This window comes from Pelodiscus sinensis, chromosome 1 (assembly GCF_049634645.1).
Source record: "Pelodiscus sinensis isolate JC-2024 chromosome 1, ASM4963464v1, whole genome shotgun sequence".
NCBI classification, from domain to species: domain Eukaryota; kingdom Metazoa; phylum Chordata; order Testudines; family Trionychidae; genus Pelodiscus; species Pelodiscus sinensis.
Genome location: NC_134711.1, coordinates 330,417,673 through 330,431,442, shown reverse-complemented (window position 1 = coordinate 330,431,442; position 13,770 = coordinate 330,417,673). Strand labels below are relative to the sequence as shown.

The 13,770-nt window shown below is 53.4% G+C and overlaps 1 protein-coding gene across 1 annotated transcript; it reads right to left on the bottom strand.

Moving 5' to 3' along the window:
• Positions 1–871: 871 nt before the first annotated feature.
• Positions 872–1,880, bottom strand: LOC102456882 (olfactory receptor 52D1-like). Its single transcript, XM_006126110.3, has one exon. The coding sequence runs from the start codon at positions 1,852–1,854 to the stop codon at positions 880–882; it is 975 nt and encodes a 324-aa protein (XP_006126172.3). The 5' UTR covers positions 1,855–1,880; the 3' UTR covers positions 872–879.
• Positions 1,881–13,770: the final 11,890 nt, after the last annotated feature.

Below are 13,770 nucleotides of genomic sequence, written 5' to 3'. Positions count from 1 at the left end.
GACAATCTACTCTGCTAGTCCTCTGGATTTTGAATCTTGTTAATACAAGTAGCACCTCTGTAGTCCAGCACCTGAGTGGTTCTGAACCAGAGAATTTTCCGGACCACGGAAATTCAGTATAGTCTAGCAGTACTAGCAACACTGTCACTGCTTACTGGGCTGTTAGAGGACACTTAAGGGTAATTTAGAGCTAAATAACAGCACAGAACACAGAGAGCCAGGACTGGTGTCTGTGAACAAACTGTATGGGACCTCAGGAAACTTGGCCACACCCATGAAAAGCGGACATCCAGCTTGCTAAAATAGTTCTGCACGACGGATGTTTCCAGACCAAGGAGTTCTGGACTGGAGAGGTTCAAACTGTACTCTGCCCCGTTACTTATAACAAGTTCCATCTACTTTCTGTGATGCTTGTTATATGCATGTCCTTGATATAACCACCATAGTAAAGCCAAAAGATTTCCAATCGTATATTTCTTTGCATGTGTGTTGCTTATTTTTTAAACAATAGTATTGAATTCAGGCCTGGGCAGGTGCCGACAAAGGAAATCAGGACTCGCTGAGAAGTGGACGGTTGGACTTTAGAAAGGGAGTTAAAAAATCCCAACACTAAGGACAGTTGAGGTCTGGAATAGGCCCCATCATTGGAAACTTTTGAACCTAAGTTGGAAAAACCCTGACAAGGATGCTCCAGGGTTACTGGGTCCTGTCACAGAGCAGGGGGCGGGATTGATGACTTCCCAAGATCCCCTCCTGCTCCGTAGTTCTATGATTCTAAGATGCTAGGATTAACTATTGTTCCGGGTGCTGTACGGACACCTGATATACACTACTGTGTGTCCCTTCGGGCAAGGCTCGTTAGCAAGTTTAATTGCTCAGCTATTTGGGCTGGCTGCAGCCTCGGGACCCTTTGCCCTTCTTGCAGAGCTCGGGAAGCACTCGCTCCTGAATCTGTTTCATTCTCACTCCATAGACGAGGGGATTTAGCATGGGAGGAACAACGTGAAAGAGGTTGGACTGGAGGCTCTGAAAATAAGGAGGGAGGTGAGCCCCAAGAAAGCGGTAGGCGAAGATGGAGAAAAAGGCAGGGATGTAAAACATCAGCATGACGCTGACGTGGAAGCTGCAGGTGCTTAAGGCCTTGAGCCGGGCGTCCTTGGATGGGAGCCGGAAGACGGCCTGAAGGATCAGAAGATACGACACAACAATAAACACAGCGTCTAGTCCCTTGGTTACAAAGGCCACCGTTAAACCATACCAGACATGGAGGGTTATGTCAGCACAGGCCAGACGGGCTATGCCCATGTGATTACAGTATGTGTTGTGAATGACATTGGGTCCGCAGTACGGCAACTGTTTCAGGAGGTAGGTCAAGGAGGCCACCAGGCATAGCCCTCTGATGACAGCGGCTGCCATGATTTTCCCTACCTTCCCACGGGTTAGTATGGCGGTGTATCTCAGGGGGTTGCAGATGGCAACGTACCGGTCGTATGCCATGGCCAGCAAGATGGCCGACTCGGTGGCAAAAACAAAATGGATACAGAACATCTGGGTGAAGCAGGAACCGAAGGCGATTTCCCTGGCTCCGAACCAGAATATGCTGAGCGTTTGGGGTATGGTGGTGGAGGACAGCATAATGTCTATGACCGCCAGCATGGCCAGGAAGACGTACATGGGCTCGTGCAGGCTGGGGTCTTTGATGACAATGAAGAGCAGGAAACCATTCCCCAGTAGAGCCACCACGTACATGGAGCAGAAGGGGATGGAGATCCAGACCTGAGAGTCCTCCATGCCTGGAATGCCGACCAAGGTGCAGCTTACAAGAGTGAAGCCGGTGTGATTGAGAGTGGCCATGGTGAGATGGGACTCTGGTCCAGTTCACAAGGGTTCCCTGTTGAAAAAACAAGTGGCAATGACTGTCTGGTTAACTGAGAGTCCCATGAGGAAAAATTCACCTCTGGGCACTGATGGCCCCATACAAGCGACATCAACCCACAAAAGAATAAATATACAAAATCCCCTTGGCAACAAGTCTCAGATCCCAGGCCTCCAATGGGGGTTCGCATGACAGCACTAAAAATAGCTCTGTGGCCTTTCTGTCTTAGGCAGGAGCCCAGGATCGGAAACCTGGAGGGGGCGCTGTGGAACACACCCTTAAAGACTTGGGCACCACGTTAGGTCCGAGGTATTCAGAGATTCCATCCCGGGGCCAAAAGGGACCCCTGGGAGCAGCTAGTCTGCCTGCCTGTATCCCACAACCTGTCCCACAATAGTCCCTGGAGCTGAGCTGTTAAAACAACAACCCACCTTGATATGAAAAGCACCAGTGATGGAGAATCCACTATGGCCTTGGGTAACTGATCCCCAGGGTTAATTACCCTCACTCTTCAAAACATGGGCCTTATTTCCAGGTTGTATTTGCATCTTTCAACCTTTGGATGGGGTTCTACCCTCACCTGCCAGACTGAAGAGCCCACTGTCAAGAGTGAGCACTTGGAATCTATCACTTAACCGCAGATTTTCTCATCCTTCAGTCATTCTCATGGCTCTGCTCTGAAACCTCCCCAGTTTCACCACATTGTTCCTGAATCTGGACCCCAGAACTAGACACACTTTTCCAGCTGGGCTGCCCTGAGAGCCAATCACAGATGTCATAAAACCTCTCTATTCCTACTCAGAACCCCCCATTTTCAACCAATGTTCTTTGTTCCTCGATATCAGGCCCAAAGAGGTCACTGGGAAATAGTGACCACAATGTAATCAAATTTAACATCCCTGTGGTGGGAAAAACTCCTCAGCGGCCCAACACTGGCATTTAATTTGGGAAAGGGGAACTATACAAAATTGAGGGGGTTAGTTAAATAGAAATTAAAAGGTACAGTGACAAAAGTAAAATCCATGCAAGCTGCATGGGAATGTTTCAAGGACACTGTAATAGAGGCCCAACTTACATGTATACCTCAAATTAAAAAACACAATAAGAGAACCAAAAAAGTACACCATGGCTTAATAACTAAGTCAAAGAAAGAGTGAAAGATAAAAAGTGGAAGTCAAATCCTAATGAAGAAAATAGAAAGGACCATAAACTCTGTCAAATTAAGGGTAAAAATAGAATATGAAAAGCCAAAAAGGAGTTTGTAGAACAGCTAGCCAAAAACTCAGAAAGTAATAGCAAAATATTTTTTTAAGTACATCAGAAGCAGGAAGCTGGCTAAACAACCAGTGGGGCCCATGGATGATCGAGATGCTAACGGAGCTCTCAAAGATGATAAAATCATTGTGGAGAAACTAAATGAATTTGTTGCTTCAGTCTTCATGGCAGAGGTTCTTAGGGAGATTCCCAAACCTGAGCCAATCTTTTCAGGTGGCACATCTGAGGAAGTGTGCTACATTGAGGTGTCACTAGAGGAGGTTTTGGAATTAATTGATAAACTGAACAGTAAGAAGTCACTGGACTTGGCATTCACCCAAGAGTTCGGAAAGAACTCAAACATGACATTGCGAAACTATTAACTATGGTTTGTAACCTATCCTTTGAATCAGCTTCTGTACCTAAGAACTGGAAGATAGCTAATGTGACGCCAACATTTAAAAAGGGTTCTAGAGGTGATCTGGCAATTAGAGACCGGAAAGTCTAATGTCAGTACTGGGCAAATTCGTTGAAACTATGGCAAACAATAAAATTGTCAGACACATAGATGAACATAATTTGTTGGGGCAAAGTCAACATGGTTTCTGTAAAGGAAAATCATACCTTACAAAGATACTAGTGTTCTTTGAGAGGGGTCAACAAACATATGGACAAGGAGGATCTAGTGGATATAGCGTACTTAGATTTCCAGAAAGCCTTTGACAAGGTCCCTAACCAAGAACTCTTGTGTAAAGTAAGTTGTCATGGGATAAAAGGGGAAGGTCCTTTCATGCACTGATAACTGGTTAAAAGACAGGAAACAAAGTATAGAATTAAATGGTAACTTTTCAGGATGGACAGAGGTAACTAGTGGGGTCCCCCCAAGGGTCAATACTGAAACCAATCCTAGTCAACCTATTTATAAATGACCTGGAGAAAGGGGTAAACACCGAGGTGGCAAAATTCGCAGATTATATTTAAGTGCTCAAGATAGTTAAGATCAAAGCAGACTGTGAAAAGCATTAACAAGATCTCACCTACCTAAGGCCGTGTCCAGACTCAGGGTTTTTTTCGGGAAAAGTAGCCTTTTCCCGAAAAAACTTCCCCTGCGTCCAGACTCAAGCCGCGTTCTTTCAAAATTATTTCGAAAGAACGCGGCTTTTCTTTCGATGGCGGTAAACCTCAATTTACGAGGAAGAACGCCTTCTTTCGAAAGTCCCTCTTTCAAAAGAAGGCGTTCTTCAATGTAAAGAGGCCGTCTTCGAAAGAGAGCATCCAGACTCGCTGGGTGCTCTCTTTCGAAAAAGCGGATTTCTCTTTCGAAAGATCCGCCTGCAGTCTAGACGCGATCTTTTGAAAGAGGCTCTTTCGAAAGATGCTTTTGAAAGAGCCTCTTTCGAAAGAAGCCTGCAGTCTAGACATAGCCTAAGTGATTGGGCAAGAAAATGACAAATGAAATGTAATGTTGATAAATGTAAAGTAATGAATATTGAAAAAAATAATCCCAACTAGACATAAAATATGACGGTGACTAACTTAGCTACAACTACTCAAGAGAGAGATCTTGGAGTCATTGTGGATACTTCTCTAAAAACATTCATTTGGGGCATGTCTACACAGCAGCGTTATTTTGGAATAGCTAAAGGTATTCCGAAATAACAAAGTGTGTGTCCGCACTACAAGCCATTACCATATATATAGTAGCCCAGGGTACATCTACATTAGCTCGTTAGTTCGAGCTAGGTAGGGTAATTAGGGCAAGCGGAGTTGCAAATGAAGCTCAGGATTTAAATATCCCGGGCTTCATTTGCATGTTCCTGGGCGCCGCCATTTTTAAATCCCCCTTAGTCCAAACTCTGCTACATGCAGCATGGAGTGGGTAGTTTGAATTAAAGATCCTAATTCGAAATACCATTACTCCGCATTTCACGTCTGTCTGTGAGTCTGTAATGCTGACGTACACGGCCACGCATTACAGAGGGGAAGAGGGTGGGGAGGGGAAGAGGGTGGGGCAGTGACGTACACGGCCAGGGGGCGGGGCCGTGTACGTCACCACCCCCCTTCCCCTCCCACTGTGGCGCTCAACTGAGTGCTGCGCCCCTCAGCCGGGCCTCCAGGGGAGCCAGCAGTGCAAGGGGCCGTTTGGGCTCCCCCGCGGCGGGAGGGGAAGGAGGGTGGGGCGCTGACGTACAGGGCCCCGTCCCCTTTCCGTGTATGTCACCACCCCGCTCCCCCCTCGCAGCAGCCTGGCTGAGAAGGCAGCACTCAGCCGAACACCGCGGCGGGAGGGAAGGGGAAGGGGGGCAGGGACAGATGGAGGGGAGAGAGAGGCAGGAGGAGGAGGAGAAGAGAAAGGGAGAGTGAGAGGCAGGAGGGGGAGGAGAAGAGAAAGGGAGAGTGAGAGGCAGGAGGGGGAGGAGAGGAGTAATGGTAGATCAGATTAGGAGCTTTAATTCGAACTACCTAGTCTGTGCCACGTGTAGCCGCGGGCAGTGAGTTCGAACTACGGGGCATTTAAAAATGGCGGCGCCCGGGAACATGCAAATAAAGCTTGAGATATTTAAATACTGGGCTTCATTTGCAAGTTCAAATGCCTCCATTAGCCACCCTAGTTCGAACTAGTGAAATAGTTTTTCCTAATATCCAACCTGGACCTCCCCCGCTGCAACTTGAGACCATTGCTCCTTGTTCTGCCACCTGCTACCTCTGAGAACAGCCTCTCTCCATCCTCTTTGGAACCCCCCTGCAAGTAATTGGAGGCTGCTCTCAAATCCCCCCTCGCTCTTCTCTTCTGTAGACCAAACAAACTCAAATCCCTCAGCCTCTCCTCATAGGTCATGTGCTCCAGCCCCCTCATCATTTTGGTTGCCCTCCACTGGACCCTCTCCAATGTGTCCACATCCTTTTTGTAGTGGGGGGCCCAGAACTGGACACAATACTCCAGATGTGGCCTCACCAGAGCCGAATAAAGGGGAATAATCACATCTCTCAATCTGCTGGCAATGCTCCTCTTAATGCAACTTAATATGCCATTTGCCTCCTTGGCTACAAGGGCACACTGTTGACTCATATCCAGCTTCTCACCCACTGTAAGCCCCGGGTCCTTTTCTGCAGAACTACTATTTAGCTGGTTGGTCCCCAGCCTGTAACTATGCTTGGGATTCTTCCATCCCAAGTGCAGGACTCTGCACTTGTCCTTGTTGAACCTCATCAGATTTCTTGTGGCCCAATCCTCCAATTTGTCTAAGTCACTCTGGACCCTATCTCTGCCCTTAAGCGTATCTACCTCTCCCCTTAGCTTAGTGTCATCTGCAAACTTGCTGAGGGTGCAATCCATCCCCTCAGCCAGGTCATTAATAAAGATGCTATCAAATCTTTATTATCAAGAACTTTTTACTCTGACTCTTGGTAACCCTCATTTCACGAGGGTAAGGGAAGTCAAAGGAAGAGTGTTCTTTCTTGCACTTCCTGCTTTGTAGAAAGCGCCAAAAGTCAAATTAAGTGATTTCAACTTAGACTATGCAAGTGACATCACTGAAGTTGCATAGCTTAATTCGACTTTAGCCCGGCTATGCAGACGTGCCCTAAGTATGCAGCGGCAGTCAAAAAAGCAAACAGAATGCTAGGAATCCTTTAAAAAGGGATAGAGAATAAGACAGAGAACATTTTATTGCCTCTATATAAAACCATGGCACGCCCACATCTTGAATACAGCATACAGATATGGTCAACTCATCTCAAAAAGACATATTGGCACTGGAAAAGGTTCAGAAAAGGTCAACAAAAATTATTAGGGGTTTGGAACAGGTCCCATATGAAAAGAGAATGAAAATACTGGGACTTTTCAGCTTAGAAAAGAGGAGACAAAGGGAGGATATGATAGAGGTCTATAAAATCATGACTGGGAAAAAGTAAATAAGGAAAAGTTATTTTCCTTTCCCCATTATATGAAATTAATAGGCAGCAGGTTTAAAACAAACAAAAGAAAGTTTTTCTTCACTCAGTGCACAATCAACCTGTGGAACTCCTTGCCAGAGGATGTGGTGAAGACTAGGACTTTAACAGGGTTCAAAAAAGAGCTAGATAAATACATGGGGGCCAGGTCCATCAATGGCTATTATCCTGGATGGCTAGGAATGGTGTCCCTAACCTCTGTTTATCTGGAAATGGATGACAGGAGAGGGATCATGTGAGGATTACCTGTTGTGTTTACTCTCTCTGAGTCATGTGGAATTATCCACAGTCAGCAGACAGGATATTGGGGTAGATGGATCTTTGGTCTAACCCAGTGTGGCCGTTCTTATGAGAAGTCTGAGTGGGGATATGATAGCAGTTTTCAAGTACCTAAAAAAGGTGTTACAAGGAGGGAGAAAAGTTGTTCTCCTTGACCTCTGAGGATAGAACAAGAAGCAATGGGCTTAAACTGTAGCAAGGGAGGTTTAGGTTGGACATTAGGAAAAACTTCCTGCCTGTCAGGGTGGTGAAACACTGGAATAAGTTGCCGAGGGAGATTGTGGAATCTCCATCCCTGGAGATATTGAAGAGCAGGTTAGACAGACACCTGTCAGGGATGCTCTAGATGGTGCGGGGACTGGACTCAATGACCTCTCGAGTCCCCTTCCAGTTCCAGAGTTCTGTGATTCTATGACTCAACAGCTAAGTTTTCCGTTAAAAGCATTTTCGAAAAAGCGCGTCTAGATTGGCAGGATGCTTTTCCGCAAAAGCACTTTTTGTGGAAAAGCGTCCGTGGCCAATCTAGACGCGGTTTTCTGCAAAAAGCCCCGATTGCCATTTTCGTGATCGGGGCTTTTTTGCGGAAAACAGTACTGTGCTGTCTACACTGGCCTTTTTGCGCAAAAGTCTTTCGGAAAAAGACTTTTGCCCGAACGGGAGCAGCATAGTATTTCCGCAAGAACACTGACGATCTTACATGAGATCATCAGTGTTCTTGCAGAAATTCAAGCGGCCAGTGTAGACAGCTGGCAAGTTTTTCCGCAAAATCATCTGATTTTGCGGAAAAACTTGCCGGTCTAGACACAGCCCTCCTGCGTACTCACAGGAGTATCCTCTGTAAGAGATGAGGCCTCACGGGGGTACTGTGTCCAGTTCTGGGTCCCCAAAGTGGTGGAGAAATCGGAAGAGCCCAGAGGGGAGTAAGAAAAATGATCAAAGGTTTAGAAAACCTGAGCTGGGAGGAAAGGTTATAAAACCTGGCCCTGCCTAGTCTTAGGAACAGATGTCTGGGGCGTGGGGGAGAGGAGAGACCGGAGAACAGACGTCACACATGTGAAGAGCATTCTAATGGGGGCTGGGGCCAGTGTTTCCCTGTGTGCACTGGAAGGAAAACTAGAAATGGGCTCACTTGGCAGCCAGGCAGATTCAGGGCAGACACAACGGAAACTTTCTCATTCTTGGCTGGGGATGCTCTGGGACCAGTTTCCCAGGGAGGCTGTGGATTCCGCGGCACTGCACCGGGAGGAGGGGGTATGAGTCTGCGTGTGTGGAGGGGAGGGGGGTTAGACATTGAGCTGTGCCAGGAGCAAAGAAAAAGGCATCCATGTTCATTCTGTGGGATTATTTCAGGGGTTTAGAGCTACACACTCAGGTTTCTGAGGTGCCCTTTGGGGTTGCCTGGCATGGGCAGTGCCATGTGTTACAAAGTGCATTGGCAGCCGATGGGACGGGAGTGTTACCCAGACGGGGCAGATGTCTGTGGAAGGGATTGAACCTGCGAGCGCTGGAACTTAGCGCACAAGCCTCTAACACCTGAGCTGAAAGGCAGCTGCTTCTTTGCACTGGCTGCCCAGCAGGCTCACTGTTCTCTCTGTGAGTGTCCCCGGTGCCAAGTCTCCTGATTCCCTGCCAAGTGCTGCAGCGCCAGGGGATTATGGGCTCCGAGTGCAACCTCCAGCCACAAGCCCGGGGACGACAGTTCCAGCGTGAAGGACATAACGTCCGGAGACCCGCCGGCCATGTGTGAGTGGGGACTCTCCAGCCCGCTCTCTGCTTGGCACGGCAGCTCCCCTCCCCATCCCGGGATGCTCTCTGCAGGGGTGAGTGTATCCCAGGCAGACTGTGGCCCGAGAGTCAGGCTCCTTCACAACCCTGCTTATGCCGGTGGTGCGCCCAGCTCGGAGCCTGGAGGCTGCATCTCCCGGGGGCATTTCCCCAGCTGCGGGGTCCTGCCCTTCACTTCACTCCCAGCCCTCGCCCCACGGCCCTGCGGAGCGCACGGGAGCAGCCCTGACCCCCGGGTTCCATGCCCAGGACTCACCAGGCTCCTGGTCCCGGCGCGGAGGAGGAATCTCTGCCGGCGAGGCGGGCGGGCAGCGAGCAATCTGCACTGGCCAGGCCTGAGACGCCGGGATATTTATCCTGCTGCCCTGGGAGGCCCAGCCCTGGCTCCGAGCCAGCAGGGCACCCGGGGAGAGTGATTTGCCTGGGCCTGAACACAAACAGCGACTCCCTGGGGCCGTGGCCAGGCCGTGAGCAGCCAGAACAAACAGCCACGGCCGCGGGGAGAGCGAGTGTCCAGCACGTGTGTCGCTGCCGTGCCAGAGACGTGCTCCTCCTCCGCACCAGCCACACGCACGTCACCAGCCCTGGCTCCCCCGGTCAGCAGGCCCCGGTTCTCGGTGGCTGATCACCGGCGCACGGGCACTTCACACGCAGAGCCTCAGGCCTCAGTTCCCAGAGGGGCTTTGGCACATCCTGCCCCCCAAGTGTCCGTATACAGCCCCCCAGGCGTGTGGGGGGGAGGGGACCAGACCGCGGGCAGAGCGAGATGTTTTGGGGGCACCCACAGGCAGGTGGGACGGACCCGCTGGCCGTGCTGGAGGCCGGCGAGAGGCAGGGAGCAGGGATGGGGATGGTCACTGGAAGTGGAAGGGGACCCTGGCCAGGCCTGAGCGGAAGCTGCTCTGGAGACCCGCAGGGGAGCTCAGCAAGGGGAAAGTATCAGGAACAGTCAACATGGATTCACAAAGGGCAAGTCCCACCTGACCAACCTAATTAGCTTCTATGATGCGGTAACTGGCTCTGTGGACGTGGGGAAGTCGGTGGATGTGATAGACCTTGACTTTAGCAAGGCTTTTGACACGCTCTCCCACAATATTCTTGCCAGCAAGTTAAGGGAATGTGGATTGGATAAATGGACGGTAAGATGGATAGAAAGCTGGTTAGAAGGCTGGGCCCAGCAGGTAGTGATCAATGGCTCGATGTCAGGATGGCGGTCGGTTTCGAGCGGAGTGCCCCAAGGTTCGGTTCTAGGACCGGTTTTGTTCAATATCTTCATTAATGACCTGGCTGAGGGGATGGATTGCACCCTCGGCAAGTTTGCAGATGGCACTGAGCTGGGGGGAGAGGTAGATACGCTGGAGGGCAGGGAGAGGGTCCAGAGTGACCTGGACAGATTAGAAGATTGCTCCACAAGGAATCTGATGAGTGCAGGGACCTGCCCTAGGGAGGGAAGAATCCCAGGCATTGGTACAGGCTGGGGATCGACTGGCTAAGCAGCAGTTCTGGAGGAAAGGACCTGGGGGTTACAGTGGATGAGAAGCTGGTGGGTTAAATAGGGGCAGCCCTGTGGCGTCAGTGGCTCCCACCTCGGGGCCTTGACGTGGCTCTGGGCTGGGACCTCGCTCGGGGGCAGCCCCTCTCGCTGCGGCGCTGGGCCCGCGGCGCTGCCAGGCCTGGCGCTGGGTACGGCAGCTCCATGGAAATTACCCTCCGGCTCCAGCGGAGACGCACTGAACCACCGGGGCCTGGGCAGCTCCCGGGCCACAGGGCCTGACTCTGCTCCTTGCCTATGTCCCAGCCTGTGAGAGGAGCTGCCCCATCGGCCCAGGCGCTGGGTTGATCCCAGGGCAGCAACAGCTCCTCCCCTTGGCTCGTTTTCACACGGCTGCCCCCCTCGCTCACGGCAAGCCCCTCTCACACGGCAATCCCCCCCCACAACCCGCCCCCTAACACAGGACAACCCCCTCGCACAAACCTGCCCCCTCGCACACGGCAAGCCCCTCTCACACAGCAACCCCCCCCCCCACAACCCGCCCCCTAACACAGGACAACCCCCTCGCACAAACCTGCCCCCTCGCACACGACAACCCCCTCACACACAGCAACCCCCTCACACAAACCTGCCCCCTCGCACACGGCAAGCCCCTCTCACACAGCAACCCCCCACATACAACCCGCCCCCTAACACAGGACAACCCCCTCGCACAAACCTGCCCCCTCGCACACAGCAACCCTCTCGCACAAACCTTCCCCCTCGCACACGGCAAGCCTCTCTCACACAGCAACCCCCCCCACACAACCCACCCCCTAACACAGGACAACCCCCTTGCACAAACCTGCCCCCTCGTAAATGACCACCCCCTCGCACAAACCTGCCCCCTCGCACACGACACCCCCCTCACACACAGCAACCCCCTCGCACAAACCTACCCCCTCGTACATGGCAACTCCATACACACAGACCTGCCCCCTCACACACGGCAACCCCCCCGCCACACACAACCGCCGCCCTCCCTCACACACGGCTGCCGTCTGCTTGCAGGGGGCAGGGCCACAGCCCTTCCACCACAGACAGAAGGGAGCGGGTGCTGTGAGGGGGTGCACCAGCCCTGGTTATGCGGCACAGAGAGCTCCCCCCACCCCCAGGCTCCAGCTGGAAGGGGGGAAAAGGCCGGTGGGGCAGCTCAGAGGGAGCCGTCGGCCGGCGGGGCAGGAGGGGCTGTAGGGGCTCCGGGACAGGGGGGGCTCTAGGGTGCTGGGGGAAGAGATGCGGCCCGGGGGCCCTAGGCTGCGAGAAGGTGGCGGAGAAGGCAGCTGCGGTGAGTCCGGCAGGACGCAGCCCAGGGCGGGGAGTTGCCCCCAGAGCTCGGCCTGGGGTAGTGGTGCCCCCCCACCCCGCTGACCTCCTACCCCACCCCCATTAACACCATGAGGTGCACTACAGCCATCGAGTGTGGCCACTAGGCCCCGCTGCTCTGAGGGTAGGTCTACACGAGCTCGTCAATTCGAGCTAGGTAGGGTAATTAGGGCAAGCGGAGTTGCAAACGAAGATCGGGATTTAAATATCCTGGGCTTCATTTGCATGTTCCCGGGTGCTGCCATTTTTAAACCCCCCTTCGTCTGAACTCCAAGCCCGCGGCTACACGCGGCACCGAGTAGGTAATTCGAATTAAAGATCCTGATTCGAACGACCAGTACTCCGCATTCAACTCCGCTTGCTCTAATTACCCTACCTAGCTTGAACTAACGAGCTAGTGTAGACGTACCCTGGGGGAAGGAAAAATTGTTAGTGACTCTGGCTGCTAGGCCCTGCTGCCCCGAGGGAAGGGGAGGGTGTTACTGACTCTGGAGCTACCCTGCGGGAAGGGGGGGTGTTAATTGACTGCCCACCCTCTCTCCTAGGGACAAACTGTGGTTTTGCCAGGCCTCGGGGGCTAACCCCCTCATCGTGTGGGGGGCGGGCGTGCCCACTCCGTGACAGCACTCAGCCCCATCGGCAGCCCTGGGGCAGGAGGCACTGGGGGGAGGCAGGGAAGGCGTGGGGGCAGGCAGAGGTTGGGGAGAGGTGGAGCAGAGGGGCAGAGCTAGGAGGAGTTGGGGGTTGGGAGAAGGGGTGGTACCTGGGGCAGACCGAGGGGCAGGAGGAGCTGGGCCAGGGGGCAGGTTTGGGAGAAGGGGGATGTGGAGGGAGCAGGAGGGGTGGGGCAGGTGTGGGTTTGGAGGAAGGGATGGAGCGGGGGCAGGGCATGGAGCAGCACAGGGTTCAAGCATCTAGGGGTCTGGGACAGGCGGCCCCCCTGGCTGTGAGGTGCCCCCGGCACCCGGCCATGCTTTGAGGGGCTGGCACTGAGCCCCCCGCCTGGGATCGGTCGATCTGCCGCCCCCTCCAGCAGCTGCTGTTTGTCTCTGGGCCTCAGCCCTCCCCGTCTGGGGCGGTGGCTGGTGCCGGCTGTCAGGGGTGGCCAGGGTGTGTCGGGTCCCCTCTGCTCTGCTGTCCCGCCAGCCGGCCCAGGCGTGTTCCCTGCAGCCTGTTCTCCCCGGCGAGCGGCTTGGCCTGAGCCCCGGGGCAGCGGGAGGGGTCTCAGCTTCTGGCTGCAGAAAACCAAACACCCTTGTCCTGCCCCAGGCCCCACCCCTTTCCAGAGACCCCGCCCCTGCCCCCCATCACTTGCTCCCCCCCTCACTGACTGGCTCATGGTTACAGGGCGGGGGCTGGCTCAGGGCACTGGGCTGGGCCTGAGGCTGAGGGGTTCAGGGGGTGGGAGGGGCTCTGGCTGAGGCAGGTTTGGGGTGCAGGCTCTGGGCTGGGGCTGTGGGGTTCAGGGGGTGGGAGGGGCTCTGACTGAGGCAGGTTTGGGGTGCAGGCTCTGGGCTGGGGCTGTGGGGTTCAGGGGGTGGGAGGGGCTCTGACTGAGGCACGTTTGGGGTGCAGACTCTGGGCTGGGGCTGTGGGGTTCAGGGGGTGGGAGGGGCTCTGGCTGAGGCAGGTTTGGGGTGCAGACTCTGGGCTGGGGCTGTGGGGTTCAGGGGGTGGGAGGGGCTCTGGATGAGGCAGGTTTGGGGTGCAGGCTCTGGGCTGGGGCTGTGGGGTTCAGGGGGTGGGAGGGGCTCTGGCTGAGGCA